At 39.7% G+C, this 23,630-nt stretch overlaps 1 protein-coding gene across 1 annotated transcript in view; it reads left to right on the forward strand.

Moving 5' to 3' along the window:
* The first annotated feature begins 801 nt into the window (after positions 1-801).
* LOC136866229 (zinc finger and SCAN domain-containing protein 31) overlaps positions 802-23,630 on the forward strand; it is a 62,581-nt gene continuing 39,752 nt past the window's right edge. Inside the window, exons 1-5 of the mRNA XM_067143015.2 lie at positions 802-995; positions 1,171-1,320; positions 1,419-1,584; positions 13,159-13,224; positions 14,743-14,808. Coding sequence (XP_066999116.2) covers positions 901-995; positions 1,171-1,320; positions 1,419-1,584; positions 13,159-13,224; positions 14,743-14,808 — 543 coding nt within the window. The 5' untranslated portion in view covers positions 802-900. The remainder of the gene's footprint in view (positions 996-1,170; positions 1,321-1,418; positions 1,585-13,158; positions 13,225-14,742; positions 14,809-23,630) is intronic.

Raw genomic sequence — 23,630 nt, forward strand, 5'->3', positions numbered from 1 at the left:
AGCCCCCGCAGGTTTTTGTTACATCAACTTCTCACAAAACCAAAGCTGGCTCAGTTAAAAGCAGACACTATAAGTAAAATAAAATTCTTCAGCATACAGACACTTACACCACGAATCGAAATATTACAACTTCTAAGACATATTCAGATGATCTATGCGTGCGATATTGTGTTGTAGGCTGTATGTTGTTTTAAACTCTTTTAATTAGGTAAGAAACCGCTAGCTGTAGCGGGAACTGGCTCGCTCTTGGGCTGGCTATCAGTGCTGAACCTGCACTGAATGAGTGTGGTTGAGGAGTGAGGGGTAGAGGGGCGTAAGGCTACCGCTTTCCGATCGTGGGTTCTACACAGCGTTGCCGCGTTCACTACCCACTAACCAATCTTTTCTTTTTTTTAATAAAGAAGAATGCTCATGAATGTCACGATTGTTTGAATGCTCTGTTGAAACTGTAATAATGTATTATTTATTTTTAATGTAATATTCTTGGGTTACCGCCGGTAGCCCGTAGAATATGCCCCTGAGGCTAAGTTACTTTATATGATTGTCTCTTTTCATGCATTATATGAAAATTGCAGACAGTATCCCATGTAAGTGTTAGCCGTAGGCCTAAAGTGGATGCCACTTTCCATGCTTTATCTCATGACTAATAAAATATTATAACCCCAGATCAAGCATTGTGTACTTGAAAACCCGTTCCATAACCAAATACAGTAGAGACAATACGCGACACATTGAGGGACAGGGACAGCTATTAGAGCTCTCTCTAGCGGAGTGACCTGGACTTACTGATTCTGTCATAAGAGCACATGTATTTGTTTGCGAAGTTTTTGGTGTTGTTTGTGCGTTTTCAGTGAGTTGACATATAGTAGCGTGTGTCATTCCTTTATATCTCCTCTCAACATGAGGGGAAAGAAATGTGCTGTGTTTGGCTGCAGTAATTATGAAGTACAGAAGGATGCGCGGTCTTTCTTCCGTTTCCCTCGTGAGGAGAAAATGTAAGTACCGTAATATTGTGTTTGCATATATATTCTTCCAGTGAGAAAGAGATTTTTATAGTACTTCATAATCTTCTGACCTGCTCGACCCATATTTTAATTGGCTTAAAATATAATACGCATATTTTATTGTATGGTGCAGCAGTTAACCTTCAATACCGATGTGTTGTTGTAGGTGTGATCTGTGGGTTTTGAAATGTCACAGAAGTGATTTGGATGAGTTGTACAAGAAAGAAGGGACTTTACGCTTAAATAAGAGGTATAAGATCTGTTCAGATCATTTCCAGGCCAGCGACTTTAGAAATCCTCGACAATACAGCCAAGGGTATGTTACATTTTTACTCTAATTGTACGTAAATATTCCTCAAAACATAACTATCGACAACATTTTCATGCTTTTCTTTCTTTTATCCCTCTTCTCAGATTAAAGCCGGGATCTGTACCAACACAGAATCTCCCAAAAGTTAAAACATCAATTGCCACTGCCCCTTCCAAAAGAGGTAGTCCTTCCAAGAGAAGAAGACAGGACGATGAAACGTCAGAACCAGACGAAAATATTCGTGCAGGATCACCAGCTATTCTGCCAAATGTAAGATTCCCTAAACAGAATAGTATCCAAAAAAATTAAACTCCTGAAAAAAATTGCATAAAGATCAGAGAATTATCTCTAAAAGAAATACTTTGGTTTCTAAATTAAAGGCTCAAGTTACTCATCTGCAGAATAGTAAAGTTAAATAAAAATCTGATCTAGTTGAATATTTAGGAAATTCTAGCTCCGTATCACAGATGTTTTTTAAAAGCCAAACTAATACACACTGGTCGTAAAAAGAAAGGTAGGCCCTAGGCGATATACTGAAAATGACAAAACTGTTGCTCTAGCAATTTATTATTGTTCTGCAAGTGCATATAAGATGCAGAGGAGGTTATGTTGTCTTCCTACGATTAGGTCAATTCAGAGGTGGCTGCAGAATTTGGGTGTGTATCCTGGCATCAACAGGAATGTATTATCATTGACAAAAGTGAAAGCTGAGAATTTAAGTGTCTCAGAGCGTGTGGTTTCTGTGGTGTTTAATGAAATGTCCCTTCAAGACAATATCACATATGATGCCAGGGCAGATGAATTTGATGGTTTTGTTAATTTGGGAGAGCATGCATTTAACGTCAAAAATTTAATGTCAAAAACTTAATTATTGGTCCTTATTGAAACGAGATTTATCGGGGAGAGCATGCATGTCATAGAAACAATCGTCTTGAACATACCAATCATGCAATGGTACAGAGTCTTTTCTATGGCCTGCTCCGTGTGTCAGGAGAACATGCACGGAAGGCGATAGCGTGGCCGGGTGACTCATTGCCGAGAGATATATTGCTTCATGACCGGCTAAGGTGATCTAATGCAGTACGGTAGCGATAACTATTGCCTCACACACAGCAATAGTTAAGTTCATCTGCGGCATTGGTAGCGTGTTCAATGTGTTCGCTTTAAAATAGCGTAGTTTCTGTAGGAATACTAATTGTGTGTTTAACGAGCGATGTATACAGTAGAACAGCGTGTATTCATTGTGTTGTGCCATGCGAAGCATTCTTCTTATACATAATGTCGCTTTCAATTCATTCGCAAATTTCCTGGAATCCTCCCTCCTCATAGGAGTATGGTACGTAGATTAGTAAAGAAGTTCTGCACCACCGGGTCCATTCTTAACAAGAAATCATGCAGGAGACTAACCGTTTTAACAGAGGAAAAGCTTGACGAAATAGGAGCTCTCTTGGAAAGAACTCCAACAAAATCCCTGTCACGTCTCGCCGTACAAGGTAATGTGTCATTATCTTCTGCCCACAAAGCAACATAACTGTTAAAAGTAAAACCGTACAAACCCACCCTTGCCCAATATTTAAGAGCACCTGACAGTTTCGCTAGGGTTCGGTATTGTAACTGGTTGCTGTCAGTTCACGATGGGTATGTTGACCCAGAACTTTTATTTTATAGTGATGAAGCATGGCTACACTTAAGTGGCTATGTAAATAGTCAAAACAATCGCTACTGGTGTGCAGAAAACCTCCACCAGCTGCATATCCGTCCACTTCATGATGTAAAAATAGGAATTTGGTGCGCAATAAGTGCTCGCAGAATTATAGGGCCTATATTTTTCCGCGAAACAATAAATGCTGATTGATATATAGACCTCATTCTCAGACCATTCTTTCAAGAGCTGACGGAAGAAGAAAGGAGTAATGGTTAGGCCTACTTTATGCAAGATAATGCGACGGTACACACTGCTAATCGGTCTATGGAGGTAATGCGGGAAGTTTTCGAAGATTGTGTGGTTAATTATCCTTCTAGGCGCGTTTGACAGCTGAGGGTCAACATTTTGAACATCAAATGTAATGCCAGATAGGTTTTAGACTAATAGTTTCACTAGATATGGATTTCTATAAGTGTGAATTGCCATGAGTAGTGGGGAGGAAAAGTGTGCATTATACCGGCTAGCGACCGAGTGTCATTGCGCCAGCCGTGCCGTGCTCTGAGTGGTGCTGCCGAACATGCTAAAGAAAATACCCTGTAGTTCTAATAAGAGGACTAAAATTAAATTTTAAACAAATTATAGGATATTTCCTAAGTAAAGATTGTGCACCTGAAGACTGTTTAAAGGACATAGTTTTAGATGTCTTAAAGAAAGTGAGAGAAACAGGATTTATTCCCGAGGTGGTTGTTTGTGACCAGGGAGGTAATAATCTTAAAATGAGATCCTTGTATGGCCTCAGTGAAGAAAAGCCATTTATTGAGAACCTTGGTAATAAAGTCTATTTCTTTCACGATGCACCACACTTGCTCAAATCTGTAAGAAATAATTTCAAAAAGTATGACTGTGATAATAAGTAAAACTATGAAACCCCGATTAGCCCCTAAACTAAGCAAGAAGTGTATTGAACTACCTCAGTTTAGTCCGATGAGAGTGTGTCTTGCAGCCCATGTGCTAAGTCATTCTGTCAGTTGTGGGATTATTTTGTTGAAACAATACGATGATGCAAATTCACTTTACCCTACTGTATTTGCCATAACTCCTCTAAAACTTAAAAGCAATATGTTTTTGTATACAACTGGAATTTCAAGATCTGTGGTTTATAGCAGCCAACAGGGGCGGACGAGATCTGTAAGTAGTTATAAACGCGAGCATAGAAAATGCATTCTCTGTAATTCGGGGTAAAGGTGGGAATAATGTAACCCCTGATTCAAGAAAATTTAGATCTGCTCTGAAGTTAGTTATGACAAATCAATTATTGCACCCTTCAGAAGACAGTAAATTGTTCATTAGATGCCAGTACATTGCTTCTGCTGAAATCAGATTTAGAAAATGTACAGTCTCCCTTGTATCTACCCTCACTAACTGTAAGCTGTGCCTTTACAGAAAACATTCCCAATGATTTAATTAAGGAAAATGCATATGCATATGTGTGTGTTCCAAGTTACCCCATTTGGAATGTTGTAATGTGTTGTCAAGCACTGAAGAAAATATAGGTGATTTAAGAAATGTACACATTTTGTTGAAACAATACAATGATGCAAATTCGCTTTACCCTAATATAATAGCAAGTATTGCTTATAGGGAAATTTTGAATGTTTTTAAGGCTAAATTTATAGATTTTCTTTCTGTTAGTAGGTTTCATGTTAAGAGGAAAATTGTCCAACTTTTAAATGTTAATTCATTGCATCATGTTTGTAAGGAATATTTTTATTGACAAGTGTCTTAATGTGATGATACAATGTTTTTTAAATGAGAAAAAAGACAAATCTAACCGTAACAGTTCAGGCAGGAATGCTAAAGCAAAAAAAAAAGTAATGCATAAATGAAAGATTAAGCCCTTTCACAGCAGTCCATTTCTCATCTTGTTTATATGTCTAATTTCAGTCTTTAAATAATCTTTTAAATAATTCTTCATTCATTTATCCAGAATTGCTTTAGCAACTTCAAAGTTAATATCTCAATAATACTTTCTTTCTAGACGTAATTTATTTATCCATTTTCATATAATGCTTAATTCCATTGATATTTGAATTTAGCGCGACTTTTCAGGTCACGTCACTAGGAGCACCACTTGCGAATTGTCTCCCATTTTAACAAGACTAAATCCGTGTCGCGTATTGTCTCTACTGTATTTGCCATAACTCCTCTAAAACTACAAAGCAATATGTTTTCGTATACAAGTGGTATTTCAAGATCTCTGGTTTATAGCAGCCAACAGGGGCGGACGAGATCTGTAAGTAGTTATAAACGCGAGCCACTGGATAGTGATAGTGGCGCTGTCTCGTCGGAAAGCGATGCATTTTCGAGAGAGTTTCCGCTATTATCTTTGTAACCTATTTGTGTAACAGGCTTGGATTCATCTCAAGGCTTAATATTACAGTGTTACTAAACTAACAGCTGACATCGTTACAAAATCGTATAGATCCAATGTTCGACACCTGGACTAACTGCATAAGAGTGCAAACTTAACCTTACAGGGTTGGATTCAACTCCAGGCATAACCACACAGGGGTGTTAACTTTACAAACCCAAGTTCGATGCCCAGGGGCTATTCGCATAAGAGTGCAAGCTTAACCATACAGACTTGGATTCAATCCCTAACCGCCATACTAGGCAAGATGGCTGCTATACATTGTTCTTATGAATCTAACTTTGGAGAGCTGCCTGAGGGGCTCACAACTTAGGACCTATTAGTCTTATCGGTCTAACATTTAGTAACTGATGCAAGGGCTACTGGGCAAGACGGCTGCTATGCATTACTCTTGTGGGACTAACTCTGGAGAGCCACCTGAGGGCCTCACAACTTGTAACTCAGGGCCTATTAGTCTTATCGGACTGATGTTCGGGAGCTGATGCAAAGGCTGCTAGGCAAGATGGCTACTATATATATTAGTCTTATCGGACTAATGTTCGGGAGCTGATGCAAAGGCTGCTGGGCAAGATGGCAACTATATACATTACTCTTATGGAGCTAACTATGGAGAGCCACCTGAGGGGCTCACAGCTTGTAACTTAGGAGTTATTGGTCTCAATTTCAACTCTCGGATGAAGTACTGTAGTTCAGTAGTTAGTGCTTTATGTGCATGAGTTTAAGATTCGATTCTTGTACTTGTGCTGGATGGGAACACCCAACACCCAAGCCATAGGAATTAACTAGTAGAATTTAAAATCCACAACCCGATTGAAAATCGAACTCTAGGCTCCCTCGGACTGAAGACTACCATGCCAACTACTTAATTGTACACTAAAAGCTTCGGTTCAGTTCATACATTTAAAATCCTTGACCCAACTGAGAATCGAACCTGGGACTCCCTTGAGCTGAAGACTAGCATGCTAACTACTTAATTATGCGCTAAAAAACTTGGATGCAATTCAAATACTAATCCGCCCTGAGCCATAGGAATTAACTAATACAAGTTAAAATCAGCGAGGCGATTGAAAATCGAACCTGGGACTCCTTTGGACTGAAGACTAACATGCTAACTACGTAACTGTACGCTAAAAGCTTTGGCTCAATTCAAACACCCTGCTCCTAAGCCTTAGGAATTAACTAATAAAAGCTAAAATCTCCAATCCAACCAGGAATCGAACCCAGGACTCCTTTGGACTGAAGACTAACATGATAACTAACTGTATGTTAAATGACCCTCCCCCCGCGAGCCATAGAAATTATCTAATAAAATTTCAAATCCCCAACCCGACTGAAAATCAAAGTCAAGTCTCCCTTAGACTGGAGACTACCGTGCTAACTACTTAATTGTATGCTACAAGCTTCGGCTTAATTCATACGCCCAACACCCCGAATTATAGGAATCTTAAAATCCTCGGCCCAACTGAAAATCAAATCCGGGGCTTCCTTAGACTGAAGACTTATGCTAACTACTTAATTGTGCACTAAGAGCTTGGGTGCAATTCAAAAACCTATATCCTGAACCAAAGGAATGAAAAGTTAAAATCTCCGATCCGACTGAAAAATCGAACTTGATGCTCCCTTAGACTGAAGACTAGCATGCAAACTACTTAATTATGTGCTAAAAGCTTGGGTCCAGCTTTCACTTTTTTTAAACTATAAATGTGACTACAAACAGCTTTCTTGCGAGGTGCAACAGCTTTATGAGATTTTGCTGAGACAGGAAGTGTAAAGTTGGAGGGTTTTGCTGAGAAGTAGTTTATATTTTTACAACCTTGTAAGAACACAACTACCATGCTTTACTCTGTAAGACTTAAGCCTTGACTTGAAGTTCACATCCCATCTTCACGAAAAGTATAAAGTATTATTACAATTTACAAACTCATCATATGGATCCGTATTGATGCAGTTTAAATTAAGAACTAGTGTTAGGTTTAATGGTCCACCCAATCAATACACTTCACTTTACAAGTGAAAACTATTTAATATTAAAATGTATTAAACATACTTTGGAACATGTTTCGTCTAATTTAAGACTTCTTCAGCCATGACATCTCATAAGAGATTACGATACTCATTGTTGCTGTCTAATAATTTTCAAAATGAAAGAACCCATGTCCTTTACGAACTGCTTGAGAATATACTAAAGACAATCTATATGTATAAAATAAGAGTTTTGTCTGTACATTGCTCAGAATTTGAAAAGAATGGTATTTCTGTATCGGTTATGTCCACAGTAACAAGAAAAATGCATTTTTTACTTTTCCGTAATTTCTGTGTCTGTCTGTCTGTCTGTCTGTCTGTATGTATGTATGTATGTATGTACACGCATCACGAGAAAACGGTTGAAGAGAATTTAATGAAAATCGGAATGTAAAGTCGGGTGATGAACCGCTACAATCTAGACTATAAATTATTTTAATCACGCTGAGTGAAATTGTAGTTTAGGGGAAGGCCTGAAATTTGAATCTCAGATATTTATGTTATTAGTGGTCGTGTCTTAATGAAAATCGGTAGACAAAGATGGGAAATAAGTCGCTACAGTATAGGCTATACATGCTGAGAAAAATGGTAGTTTAGGGGAAGGCCTAAAATTTAATTGTCAAATATTTATTATACTAGTGGTCGTATCTTCACCAAAATTGGTATGCAAAGTCGGGGAATAAGTCGCTATAATCTAGGCCATCAATCATGTTATTCACACTGAGTGAAATGGCACTTTAGGGGAAGGCGTGAAATGTAATCTATATATAAAATAACATTGTTTTGCCTGTACATAGCTCAGAATTTGAAATGAATGGTATTTCTGTATCTGTCATGTCCACAGTAACAAGGAAATGCATTTTTTACTTTTCCGTAATGTCTGTCTGTACACGCATCACGATAAAACGGCTGAAGAGAATTTAATGTAAATCGGTATATAAAGTCGGGTGATGAACCACTGCAATCTAGGTTACAAATTATTTTATTCACGCTGAGCGAAATGGTAGTTTAGGGGAAGGCCTGAAATGTAATTCTCAAATAAGTTATTTATGTTATTAGTGGTTGTATCGATAAATACTACACAACTAACATTAGTTATGTCGTAAGTTAGTAGTAGTTATGTAAGTAGTTATTAAATTACCGATCACTTATGTCTTATACATTGTTACTGTACCGCATATAATCACAGAAATATTCATGAATTTGGATTTTTGTTACTAAGTCCATATTAGCGCCGAGTCACGAGAAAATGGGTAAACAGAATTTAGTGAAAATCGGTATGTAAAGTCTGAGAATAAGGAACTACAGTCTACGATATAAATAATTTTGTATGATGCCCTAATATCACAGAGTCGAAAGAAAACTAATGTGAAGGCCTGCAGAATAGAAGGCTCATAAAGTTTATCAACAATAACATTACATTGACCATTGTTTGTTTTGATGTGCTTTTTGTCTTCTGTTTCCACTCATCCCCAATAGATAGGATTACTGCAGCGTACCGAGTTTTTTTTAATTTGCTTGACGTCGCACCGACACAGGTAGGTCTTGTGGCGACGATGGGATAGGAAATAAATAGGGGTGTGAAGGAAGCGGCCTTTGCTTTAATTAAGGTACATTCTGGTGTGACTGGTGTGAAAATGGGAAACCACGGAATACCATCTTCAGGGATGCAGGCAGTGGGGTTCGAATCCACTATCTCCAGGATGCAAGCTCACAGCTGCGTGGCCCTAACCACACGGCCAACTCGCCTGGTCGTACCAACTGTAACAGCCTGCCTGTGTATTGGTGGGAAGTAGCTGGGGAGTTAGATAACATTCTTCTTTAGCATGCCATTCCTCTGGTTCATGCATTTTTTGATATTACTGGTACGTAACACACTGGTTCATCATAGTATTCGAGCTATTCAATCCCTACTCTGAGGCACTGATTGGAATGAGTAGTGTGCATATTTAACGGAATAATGACAGAGGAGTGTTCACAGCAGTCTGCGACCTGGTTATTCCAGCTCTGGAACTTTGGACTGTTGGATCGGCACCGCAGTACTGTTCGTTGAAAGTGAGAAAGTGTGCGGTTTTTCATTTGATTGAGTATTTTATATCATAACATTGCTTTCAATCGCTACATTCCTACTGACATTTTTGTAATGATTTATGTTGAATTCAGTTAGGAAAACCACCAAATCAATCTTTCTGAGAATCCCGTAGCGAAGCACGGGTACATCAGCTAGTAATCAATATTTACATAAAATTGTCCATCAATTCTTGTAAAAAATGTTCTTCAGTATTAAAATTTGAATGACATTTCTTGAAAATATGACTTGTCATGCTGGTAGCTGGTAGATTCAGTGAACTGACTGAGGGAGATTTGAATTCTGGTCTCGGAATAAGGAAATCGGATCATATCCATGCCATACGACAGGCTATCTCAGAAGCATTAGATTCCTTCTACCAGAAATAGCTTATTTTTTGAAAGGAATTTTCATAAGAATTAAAGCTTTTAAGTATTCTGGTGTGGATATGGTCCCATTTTCCTATTTCGAGACCAGAATTCAAATTTCCCTCAGTCAGTACACTGAAGCTACCAGCACTGCATGTCATATTTTCAAGAAATGTTATTCAAATTTTAACATTGAAGAAATTTTTTTACAAGAAGTGACGGACAATTTAATGTAAATATTATTTATTTAGGGCATTCTCAAACAGTTCATAAAGGACATGAGTTCTTCCATTTTGAAAATTACTAGACAGCAACAATGAGTATCGTAATCTTTTACAAGACGTTATGGCTGAAGAAGTCTTAAATTAGACGAAACATGTTCCAAAGCATGTTAAATATATTAATATTAAATAGTTTTCACTTGTAAAGTGAAGTGTATTGATTGGGTGGACCATTAAACCTAACACTAGTTCTTAATTTATAAAGTATTAACCGCAAGCTCATTGAAATGTGAACTAGAGTCAGACACAAGTCTACATATGGAAGTTAGTGTCGAACACAGGTTTACAGGAAAATGACTTAACATAATTTAATAAAAGTTCCAGTGTAAATGTTATGAATAAAGCACTATCTTGGCTTTCTGAGCTTGAGTTTAAGGTTCGATTCTTGTATGCTTGAACTGGGTAGGGCTCTAGTTCGATCTTCAGCTTGAGTTCAAGGGTTTTATTCTTGTGCACTTCAGCTATTTCTCTTATTATAACGGGCTGCAGTTCAATCCACAGCTTGATAAGGTTAACTCTGAAGAGCTATCTCAGAACTTATGACTTTGGAGGGTACATGACCATAGCGAGTGCACCATACTTTAGACCCTGGAGTCAGGTGCACTAGCGTCTGAGTTGACACGTGACTGTATGTTTTTAGTGACTGGGACACTCCATTTCTGATTTTAAATATCAGGCTTATAGATTTGAACTGTAGAGACTTCTAGTAGTGTACAGTAATTTTTACATGACTCGGGAGTTGATATATTGTGTTCAGAACTGAAAACTGTCTGTGCTACAACTGGGGTGAGGATTTCTGACTCATGAACTGCCTTCTACTGCTAGGCTGAGTAGCTTAGAGGTAAAGCGCTGGTCCTGCTTTAAGTTGCTGGTGTGTGGCCTCTGGGGAGACCTGATGCAGGTCTTCGTGAGTTGACACTTGATAGGCGACCTGCATGTTTATGTGAATTGAGATCTTACTTCATATGAAATCTAATTCTGAATATGGTACAAACACCCAACCTTGTTCTGAGTTCAAAAGTGGCCTAGCTGAGGGGTCAGCCTTTAGAAATCTGCAGGGTAATCAGCCTAAAAGGCTGATCTAAGAAAGACAGACAGAGGTTAATATAAAGTATGATGTTGAACTTAGCAGGATATTAAGTCTATGTAAACTAACATTGCAGTTAGGTTGAGTAGCTCAAATGGCAGATCTGTAGTGTTCAGAGTTTAAGTTGGAGGCTCAGTCTGGTAGTATTTGAAGGTGCTAATGCCATGTCAGTATATTTTCAAAAGAGACTCTTTCAGGACAAAATTCAAAAACCTTGGCATCTCCAAAAACCATAAAATTAGTTAGTGAGATGTAAAAACCAATAACATGATTATTATATTCTACTACAATAACACACAGTGATGTATGCATAGACTCTTATCGGTAGGAGAGCCTTAATTATGAAAGAGGTAGTCTGCTTGAATTTTTGGACGTGCAGCATGAAGAGAAAGTTCACCTCAGTTAGTATCAAGAGAATATACCTTGACAATTGCTTTCTTTGCAAGGTTGCTATGATACCACGTGCCAGAGCTCTAGCCTTAGCAATTTGCTGACTGAAGTCTTATGAGAGGTGGTAGTCAGTGGCAGCTGGTCATTCACAAACTCAGTAACACTTGGTGTGAGCGTGCAAAAACAGAACTTCTCAATGCTACCAAAATCATTGAAATAAAACCGGCAACTTCGTAATGCAAAATTACATGTTATGTTGTTATAGTGAAATGTATAAACAAGACATTTTGTAATTAAAGAAAATCTATCATTTCCTTATTTTGAAAACATAAGAAGTTCAATTTTTGTAGTTCATCGATTTACAAATGTGGCTATGAAATGGGCAAGTTGGGACTATTAAAAGACCTGGCAGGAATAGCTGGTGGCAACAGTATTTTGTTTTCCTGTTTGAGCAATCCCCTCTTAAATACTACCGCTGAGTCACGAGGGTGCCACCTACCACGTTCTCATTTCGGTCGAAATTCAAGTGCGACCAGTTATGCCTCTCTGTGCTCGAACAAAGAATCGCTGTGAAGTGATGCCTTGGTTCCTTGGCGGTCTTTGCTGTTGTTTCCACAGCACATCGGAAACATTGCGGACGCATGCGCAAAAGGCAGAGTTTCTGGCAAAAATCTTAGAAATTCTCGCTAAGCTGTGATCTGCACAGCACCCGGCTTGGAGCCCACGACTAGTTACCTGGTTGTGAGGGGAGTTGAATGATATCCTGTTCTTTGGCTGACGTCTTTTTCAGTGCACTGTATTTGATTGTAGATAATATTATTAAAGTAATGTAGTTTTCAAATAGACAATGTGCTGCAGCACTTCAGCACATAAGGTACGACCGCCCCTTCTGGTAGTGGATCAGATCATAGTTCATAGTTCTGCATACACTGTATGCATGCAACAGCCTTTTGCTGGGATGAGGGAAGAACTATTACAGTACCATCCTGGGGTGCAACCTGTCCACTGTAGAGCACCATAGTGACACTATGCATGTGGTGGTGATGGTGATTATTGTTTTAAGAGGAAGAACAACTAGGCAACCATCCTCTATATAATACTAATCAGAGAGAAAAAATGGAAGGGATCTGACACTTCGAAAACTGAACGTATTGGCCAAAGAAAGACAAGGGCCAGGAAGGGCATGAAAATGAAACACTCCCTATGCCTCGGAAACCTAATAGCGTCGTGGTCGGAAAAGAACAAGAGTTTACCAAGGAAGGTTGGATAGGATAGATGAAAGTAAAGAGTCTGGCACAAGTAAGGGGAAGCAGTGCCAGGACTCGGCTAAGTGCCCCGTGGTTGCCAACCCATGCTCCCAAGTTGAGAGTCCCTGTGGTCCTTTTAAGTTGCCTCTTACGATAGGCAGGGTGTGTGTTATTCTAATGCCCCCACCCACAGGCGGTTGACATTATGCAGCCATTCCATTAACTTAATGCCTGTACTACATAATTCAGTTTGTTTACTAAGTTATACAATTAAATTTTGCATTATTGTATCATCTTCTGTACAGAACATGGCAGATGAGAGCCAAATTAAGTGCGAGCCCCAGAGTTCACCAGAGGACTCCCAAATTTGGGTGAGTGTGTTATCTTTACATTTACCATCTAAATTCATTTAATTGAGGTCAGTAATGAGAGTGATGAATGGTAATAACGCTTCTTTCCACCCTATTTAGGTCTTAGAGGTTATAACTTTGTGTTTCTTAGTTTGAGTTCATGTAATGACATTGTTAATACACACGGCACCTAGAAACAAAATAGGCCTAGTGTGAGCAATGGAAAGGAGCAAACAAGTGACAAATGAAATCATGTATTTAAAAAAATAGGAACATCAAAAGGAACACATTATAGGATATAAACAATGACAGGTCAGTGTCTTAACCACCTTAATTAATCTCTATCTGTCTCTCTTTTTTTCTCTCTCTTCTTATCCTACACTTCCCACATCCAAACTAATGAGTGTTGAAGCCTGCCCTCCAGGTAAAGCTTGGGAGCAGAAATAAGCTCATCAGTGGCTGATAAGAAATGGATGACAGCAGTCTATGAAGATGTGGAGATTGTCTTTGTTCTTTGTGCTTTCATTGAATGCTTTGGAAAATGTAATTTCAGAAGAAGAGCTTGAGGAAGTGAGTGTTTATATAAAAGTGACCTCAGAAAAACTAATTGAATGAGAGCCAGAATCAGAAATAAATGTAACTCAAGATAAGTGATGGTGGTGGTTGCTGTTTTTAGGGGAAGTACATCTAGAAGCAGAAAGGGAAGTAGTACAATCTTTGTAAGAATGAAGGTATTAGCAAGGGAAATGACACAAAGGGTGTGAAAATGAAAAACCTCCTGGGTTTTGGAAACCTAATACCAGCAGGGTTGGAAAAGAACAAGAGTTGATCAGATGAGTTGGATAGGAAAGAAGAAAGTGAGGAGCCCGACTCAGGTTGGATCTGGAAGTAACGTCCAGGACCCCTGCAGTCACAAATGCTTGCTCTCAAGTATAGAGACCCTTCAAGGAGGCCCCTTTTAGTCACCTCTTATTACAGGCAGGTGATACTTTGGAAGTATTCTATGTTCCACGCCCAAGAGGGAACGTAACGTAAGAAAAGCCCATTTCAGCAGGATGGATGTATACTAACTGATCCAAAGTATCAATAGGACAGTAATGAGAAATGTTCAATTGTCTGTCAGGCCATAAAAAAAGATTAAGCACTTATCAGGTCGATTTCTTTGACCTGTTGTTAAAGGAACCACTGTTTGCTTTCTGGTTCAAGGTGTTGATCATGTTGTGACTTTTTAGGAGGCTGTTACTCCATGGATAATATGGTACTGTACATTAAATCATTACCAGGTGGCTTAATACATATGTAGATACATGGTTCATATCATATTGTTCAGAAGCCTTGTGGTTCATCAACAGTAACTCAGACGGACCAAAATATAATAAGGGGAAACCTCTTGAGACTTAAAATGATAAGGGCAAATGATCAAGTGTACAGAAACTTATTTCATTCCACATAGCATGAACTGTAATCTGTACTTCTAACTTCACTGTACCTGAAATGTTCACTAATTTGTAAATTATTGTTCTTCATTTGCTTCTGTAGGTTGACGTCAATAGCATCAAAGTTGAGGAGCAATGGCTGTCAGAGGATGAAAACACTGACATTCTGGTAAGCAACTCAAGTCTTTCTGCTTATTGAATAAATTTTATTTTAACCCTGGAACACAAACCTTCTTCAAGTATCTCATTTCACAAACATTCATTATTTTTATGACGTGACAAAAATAAGGAAAATTTGGCAACACTTTTTATTATATATTAATTATCGCTAAGAAACAATGCAGGGCACTGTCTAAAGGCACAGAAACAGTAGTTTTGACTACAATGAGAATATTTATTTAGAACACTCAGTGCATACTTTTGCTCGGTGCTCTTTGGAAAATGCCTTACAACAAACAGTACAAAACATTGTTGTCATTCTGCTCTTTTTTGATGGACATTTGGGGCAGATGATGTTTCAGTATTGTCCTCACGATGGGGTTCAATTCCAAGGACTGATTGTATAGTGATATGCAGGTCATTTGATAGTGTTGGAATGTGTAATCTGCTTTGCATCCATGGCGAGAGTAGCTTGTCACTCAGTCGAATTGGGAAGTCTTTCTTCTTTAGGACATTCTTCTTTTTGCAGCTCGTGTTTTGAATGTGGATCACCCACGTAATGAAAGTAATTGTAAGCTCTTATCATAAGCATTACTGACCTTGTTAGAAGTAACAAGGTTACAAAAGTTCGTTAAAATGACAACCTTCAGAAAGGTCGCAACCGTTTTCTAAGCAGTGTGTGGAGTTTTCTCTTGGAAGTCTTAAGCACATCATTCAAGCATTAAAGCTGGGAAGGTAGTGAAGAGATTGAAGTGCTAGTGTTGGTTACTGAGTGTATGATTCGAAGCAGTGTATCGATTCATTCAAGTGTCTGAGTGAATCGATTCACAGGAACGGCAAGCTTATGACACACGATTCAGCTGACTCACAGCAGATCATTGAGACACAACACACACATAGTTCATTATGGGTACACTGGACATTAGTGGGGAGCCGAACTTTCACTGCAGCGAGACATACAGAGCCATGGCACACTGAAAGAATCATACACTATAACGGACTCCCTCTCTCGGCTCGTTTGAAAATAGTACCCACTTGCATTCACTGTTCTCTTCTTACATGGAGGTTTCAATAATAGATGGATTTATTTGCAGTGTTAGAAAGGTACTTAAAAAAAACATAATTCCAGAGTACCTAGCTAGTAAATAGGTAGGCTACTAGGTTAGTCTACTTATTAGTTTAATGAATCAGTATTATAATTTAGTTGAAATTCGAAAATTAATTCAGCTCAACCCTCTAGCCTACCCTATGACTATGAGTCATGCTTATGACCACTCAGAATTTTCTGTTTTATATTGGAAAGAAACACTCAGTATTCGCTCAGTTCGTATCTCACATCATTGCACAAAACTTCAATAATTGAATCACGAGGTCTCTGGTGTACATGGACAGTAAGTGAACCAACTGATGCAATAGCTTGAATAAAAAATGTTGAATCAGAAAATCAGAGGCCTACTGTACAACTCGGGTAAATATGACGATTTAAAAAGTCCTCTGCTGATAGAAAAAATACATTTTCAAAGATGACCGAGCGAGTTGGCCATGTGGTTAGGGTTGCATAGCTATGAGCTTGTATTCAGGGGATGGTGGGTTCCATTCCTACCGTCGGGAGCCATTAAGATAGTTTTCCATGCTTTTCCATTTTCACACCAGACAAATGTTGGTGCTGTAACTTAATTAAGGTCACGGTCGCTTCCTTCACTCTCCTAGCCCTTTTTATCCCATCGTTGCCATAAGACCTATATCTGTGTCGTTGCAATGTAAAGCAACTTATTTGATTTATATTTAATTTATAGGCTACTTATTGCGAATACAGGTATTTTTACACCGAATTCTGTATATACGAGGGCTATTTTTTTTTTCAAGGTCCGATTGGTCACGAAATGAAACAGCAGTACAAATTTGACACTTTTCTATTAATAACACTTACTGATACATCACAGCTATTTTTCAACATAGTCGCCTCGCAGATTGAGACATTTGTCGTAGCGTTGTACCAACTTGTCAATGCCCTCTTGATAGAACGTCGCCGCCTGCGCCTGTAACCATCTTTGTACTCCGGTCTGCAGCGCCTCGTCGGTGTCAAAACGCTGTCCTCCTAGCCAGCGTTTCATGTGAGCAAAGAGGTGAAAATCTGATGGAGCCAGGTCCGGACTGTATGCCGGGTGATCGAAAACGTCCCACTGGAAACGCTGCAGGAGGTTCGTGGTGGCAGCTGCAGTGTGCGGCCGAGCATTGTCATGGAGGAGGACAATGCCTGATGACAACATCCCTCTCCGCTTATTCTAAATTGCCCGTCGTAGACGTTGAATAGTCGCACAGTATGCGGCTGCAGTGATGGTGGAACCACGGTGGAATCACGTTCCATGAATTCCACCAACAGAACTCCTTTCCGGTCCCAGAACACAGTAGCCATACACTTTCTGTTGGAGAATGTTCGCTTGAATTTCTTTGACTTACTCGGGGAGTGCGAATGCATCCACTGTTTGGATTGCTCTTTTGTTTCTTCCGTTTCAAAATGAACCCATGTCTCGTCCCCTGTGACAATTTTGTTCAAAAAATCTGGTCCTTCATCATGGTAGCGCTGGAGAAACGCTAAAGCGGCGCCCATTCGCTGTGTTTTGTAACGGTCAGACAGCATCTTCGGAACCCATCTCGCACAAAGTTTGCGGTACTGAAGTGTCTCACTCACAATTGTGTAGAGAGCTGACCTGGAAATTTCAGGAAACGAAGCACTCAACACAGAAATCGTGAACCGACGATTTTCTCGAATTGCCCGATCCACACGCTGAACAAGATCATTGGTTGACACGCTTCCTTCCCTCGCCGCCTGCATCATGGACGTCTATACGCCCTGCTGTAAAGTTCCTGCACCATTGTCGCACTTTGCTGTCGCTCATGCACGTTTCACCATACACACGACTTATTCGGCGATGAATTTCGGCTGCATTGCACCCCTCAGCCTGAAGAAATCGAATTACACCGCGCACTTCACACTTGGCGGGCGAAGCGATCGTTGTAGCCATGTTTACGAGCGCGCTGCACGTTCACTACTGACGGGACTGAGGTAAGGCGCATAACGGTCATTTCAGAGACGTTGCGCAACACATCTGCGCAGCGGTTCATCATATATTCGCGGGCTACTTATTTGCCGTATATTCATATGTGGGCTAATTATAGTGAATACGTACGTTTATACATGTGATTCTGTATATTCAGTGGAGTTGTTACTTCCTGAGAACCATGGAAAACCAAAATGATTGTATAAAAAATTTCTTTTAGAATTTTATTATTATTATTATTATTATTATTATTATTATTATTATTATTATTATTATTATTATTATTATTATTATTAATGACATAAGTGTTGTACTGTAATATAGTAAGCATGTATAGTACTGCACAAGTACCTATTTTTTCCTGCATGACCGTGAATACAATGAAATTTCCATGTTTTTAAAATCGTTTAAGAAATACTAGGCAAACAACTGATAGGGAATCTCCCACCTGGGCAACAGCTATAAATGCAGATCATTAATGATTGTGTGGACAGATATTTTTTTCATCTAATTCTATATATTTATTTAATGGAGTTGTCACTGTGGGTGAAGGGCTTTATAACATCAAAACTTGATGTGAAGAGGTGGCTGCAGGAGAACCATGCATCTGAAAGGTACTGGTAGATGACAGATAGGAAAGCAGTTCATAGAATGAAGACCAGATGGCTGCAGCAAGCATTAAATGTTGTTGCCGCTGTCTTATCAGTACACACTACACAGATGTAGTAGGAACGGTAACTCTAATGTGTCATGAATCGGATGACTATATCGAATCGGTAACATGAATGGAATCAGTTGAATAGATTCAGTAAAATGAATCGAATATCCCATCACTATGAAGCGCTCGTATCCTTCCCACAGTTTTTGCACAACAATGAAGAATTTGCCGTCGTAAAAATTAGTGTTGTGTTGTGTTGTAGGATTATGCCTTTTCTTAATACAGTAGAACCCTGATTATCCATGGCAATGTAAACCACAGATCGCCTCAAATAAGTGAAAACTTGGATAATACAGACTGCCAGATGGACATAGAAATATAGTCAGTAAATACTGTACATTATTACTAAACTTCTTATATCTTAGTGAATTTGGTATTATTTAACAACAAAGAAAATCTCATTCATTCTTATTTTCTGGGAAATAATGTATCACAGTATGCAAGCAGTATGAATGATAGAAATACGAAGGTGGTTTGAAAAGTCCGTGCAAAGTCCGAGAGATGGCACCACGGGCACGTATCAAGGTCATGTTTAGTTAGTAGCATCTCTTGAATGAAAACACAAGTTTTAGCCATATTGGTCTATTTCCTTGTGTTTGGCATTCGTGTGAATCAAGGAAGTCGAGTGATTTTCAAGAAATGGACGGAAAAAAATTTCGTGTGGTGATTAAACATTACTTTATGAAAGGCAAAACGCCTCAGAAGACTAAAGAGAAGCTTGATAAACATTATGGTGACTCTGCACCTTCGATTGGAGCAGTTTATAAGTGGTTTCAAAATTTTTGACTGGCCATATGGGCACAAATGATCCTGAACTTTCTGGACGGCCTTTGGAGGTTACGAATCCAGAAATCATTGATCAAATCCATGATATGGTGATGGATGACAGAAGAGTTAAGGTGCGTGAGATTGCTAGTGCTGTGGGCATCTCGACTGAACGGGTACATAATTTTTTGCGTAAACATTTGGACATGAGAAAGCTATTCGCAAGATGGGTGCCGCGATTGCTCACGCTTGACCAGAAACGGAATCGTGTGTTGCAAGGATGGTTTGCAGCTGTTCCAGAAGAATCCAGAGGACTTTAAGCATAGTTTCGTCACTGTGGATGAAACATGGATACATCACTATACTCCTGAGACCAAAGAACAATCTAAACAATGGGTTACCAAGGGAGAATCTGCACCAAAAAAGGCGAAGACCGTTCCTTCGGCCGGAAAGGTTATGGCGACTGTCTTTTGGGATTCGCAAGGGATAATCCTCATCGACTATCTGGAAAAGGGTAAAACTATTACAGGTGTATATTATTCATCGTTATTGGACCGTTTGAAAACCAAGCTGCTAGAAAAACGCCCGTAATTGGCCCACAAGAAAGTCCTTTTGCATCACGACAATGCACCAGCACACACCTCAGCAGTTGTGGTCGCAAAATTAATGGAAATAGGATTCAACTCATTTCACATCCCCCCTATTCTCCAGACTTGGCTCCCTCGGACTACTATCTGTTCCCCAATTTGAAGAAATAGCTGGCGGGACAAAGATTTTATTCAAACGAGGAGGTGATTGCAAACACTAATGGATATTTTGCAGACTTGGACAAATCCTATTATTCGGAAGGGATCAACAAACTAGAACATCGTTGGATGAAGTGTATAAGCCTAAAAGGAGACTATGTCGAAAAATAAAAAATGTTTACCCCCAAACACGTAAGTAGTTTTCATTTTTGCACTGACTTTTCAAACGCCCTTCGAAAATGCTGTAATAAAATGTGTTATTATTCTTAATGTGGCAAAATAAGATGCTCTGAACATCAAAATGCACCATTATGACATGCAAGATGATGATGGCAACATGTAACAAACTGCACTGGTACATTGTGTGTTCAAAACATGCACCCTCATGTCTCGTACATTGTTTATAACAGGTCTACTGAGCGAGTGGCTACACAGTTTTGGTCACATAACTATCAGCTTGCATTTGGTAGATAGGGGGTTGAAACACCACTTTCTGCAATCCTGAAGATGGATTTCTGTGGTTTCCCGTTTTCACACCAGGCAAATGCTGGGGCTATAATTTAACTAAAGCCACGGTTACTTCCTTCCCACTCCTAACCCTTTCCTATTCCATCATTGACAAAAGGCTTGTCTGTGTTGGTGCCATCTAAAGCAATTTCAGAATTGTAAACATAACAGTCTTGTGTAGATTGTTGAACATGCTGATGAACATTGGTCGTTCCAAGGACACAAGAAATGGCTGTATCTTCTCTTGTAATTAATCGTGCTGAAAATATCCATTTTCCAGTCAGATGACCCACCTAGGAATGTTTCCAATTTACGAGATAGTAATTTTTTTGTGTCCTTGCGGCAACCTGTGGCGTACCCGAGGAGAGCTGGGAAAGAAATGTGCAAAGAAGCATGCCTTCAGTCAATGGATGAGATGATGGCAACTCAGATGGGAAAGTGACTCTCGGGGTAAATGAACCAAGCAACTGATACCATGCTTGGATATCTGGGTTGAAGGGGCCCATGGCGAAGGAAACTATTACCTCACGCAGCTTCTAACAGGACATGGATATTTTTGGAAATTCCTGCATAGACTGGGCAGAGAGAGTGACGCAGCATGCATCTACTGTGATGACATCGATGACGTATTTCACACCTTCTTTGTGTGCAGCCATTGGACGATACAGAGAAGATGTGTGGAAACTGAACTAGGAGAAATGACAACAGATAATATTATTTCTGCGATGCTACGAAACCAGGAATCCTGGGGTCGTGTGGCAGTGTATGTGGAGGATGTCCTTCGTCAGAAGAAGGAGGATTTGGAAGCGTACGAACGTTTGTAAAGGAGAAATGAAGAAAGAAGAAGTCTGAAAGACAAAGCACGATATCACCCTGAAGTAATGCGAGAGCGGTTCCGGGGTGATGATACACATCATGGGAAAAGTGTGTGTGGTTTTTAGCGGGTAAGAATCCCACACGCTTGTGGAATGCGGACCCTTCAAAAGTGTCTTTTGAAGATTTTCCACACTTCCTCATAAAAAAACATTATTATTATTGTTATTATTATTATTATTATTACATCATCATCAAGAAGACCTGAGAATTCAGTATTCTGATGCTGATATACTTCGAGGACTACAAGACGGGCTGACGATACTAATCTATTCACCACCACTGAGGAAGAGATTGCTATCCTGTTGGAACATGCTAAAAATTAGAAAGTCAGACTGTTGGTTTGGAGATTAACCTTAACAAGCAAGCCTGTGGCAAGCACCTTCAGTTCATTGATCTCATAATGGATCTTGAAGTTGTACACAGTATTTATCTAGTCTCAGTTCTGAGTGATAATGGTGGCTATGAAGATGAAATCAAAAGAAGAATAGCCCTTGGATGCTGATCAATGGAAAAATTGAAAGTTGTCTGGCATGGCAGAGGTATATCTAGAAATAATCAAAATCTGCTTGATGCAGTCTCTCATGTTTTCCTGTTTCTTGCATGGCTGTGAAACTTCAACTATCAAAGCTAGAGAACATCAGCATATTGACACCTTCGAAGTGTGGTGCTGGCGAAGAATGATAAGAATACCATGGACACAGGGAAAAACAAAGGTATCAATCAGGAATGAACTGTGCACAAGAAGACGTCTTTCTTTACTGTGCTACGAGAAGATATTGTAGTTCATCGGCCACATCACAAGATGACAGTGGGGACAACTTAAAGAAGGCTATCGTTCAGGGATCAGTGAATGGTAAAAGGCCAAGATGAATATCACCAAGCAGATGGGTTGATCAGTTGAAGGTCACCCAAATACTTTTAATGAAGATTATGTGAGAGGCCGAAAATTGGCAACAGTGGAAGCAGCCAGTCATGTCCAGAACAAACTGACACAATACGCTTGAGGTCATGATGCTTTACGCCTTTCAGCTTCAAGCCTCTGTGAATGTACTAAACATTGACACAATCCTCTATTTGCAACTAGTGCTGTAGCCTCATTTAGTTCTATACCTCTTATCTTTAAATCGTTGGAAACTGAGTCTAACCACCATCGTCTTGGCCTCCCTCTACTTCTCTTACCACTGAGCTCGAAAGCTGCAGTCGCTTAAGTGCGGCCAATATTCAGTATTCGGGACATTGTGGGTTCGAACCCCACTGTCGGCAGCCGTGAAGATGGTTTTCCATTGTTTCCCATTTTCACACCAGGCAAATGCTGGAGCTGTACCTTAATTAAGGCCACGGCCACTTTCTTCTCATTCCTAGTCCCTTCCTGTCCCATCGTTGCCATAAGACCTATCTGTGTCGGTGCGATGGAAAATAACTTGTAAAACTTCTCTTACCCTCCATAACAGAGTTCATTATTCTCCTAGCTAACTTTTTTTTTTTTTGCTATTGGCTTAACGTCGCACCGACACACATATGTCTTACGGTGACGATGGGACAGGAAAGGGCTAGGACTGGGAAGGAAGCGGCCGTGGCCTTAATTAAGGTACAGCCCCAGCATTTGCTTGGTGTGAAAATGGGAAACCACGGAAAACCATCTTCAAGGCTGCCGACAGTGGGGTTCGAACCTACTATCTCCCGATCCTAGGTAACCTATCTTCCTCCATTTGCCTCAAATGACCCCACCACCGAGGCCGGTTTATGCCTACAGCTTCATCCATCGAGTTCTTGCTATTGGCTTTACGTCGCATCGACACAGGAAGGTCTTATGGCGACGATGGGATAGGAAAGGCATAGGAGTGAAAGGAAGCGGCCGTGGCCTTAATTAAGGTACAGCCCTAGCATTTGCCTGGTGTGAAAATGGGAAACCACGGAAAACCATCTTCAGGGCTACTGACAGTGGGATTCGAACCCACTGTCTCCCGGATGCAAGCTCACAGCCGCGCACCTCTAACCGCACGGCCAACTCACCCGGTACCATCAAGTTCATTCCTAACTTAGCCTTTATCTCCTCATTCCAAGTACCCTCCTGCTATTGTTCCCACCTTTTTGTACCAGCAATCATTCTCGCTACTTTCATGTCTGTTACTCCTAACTTATGAATAAGATATCCAGA

Source organism: Anabrus simplex, chromosome 3, assembly GCF_040414725.1.
Source record: "Anabrus simplex isolate iqAnaSimp1 chromosome 3, ASM4041472v1, whole genome shotgun sequence".
NCBI classification, from domain to species: Eukaryota; Metazoa; Arthropoda; class Insecta; order Orthoptera; family Tettigoniidae; genus Anabrus; species Anabrus simplex.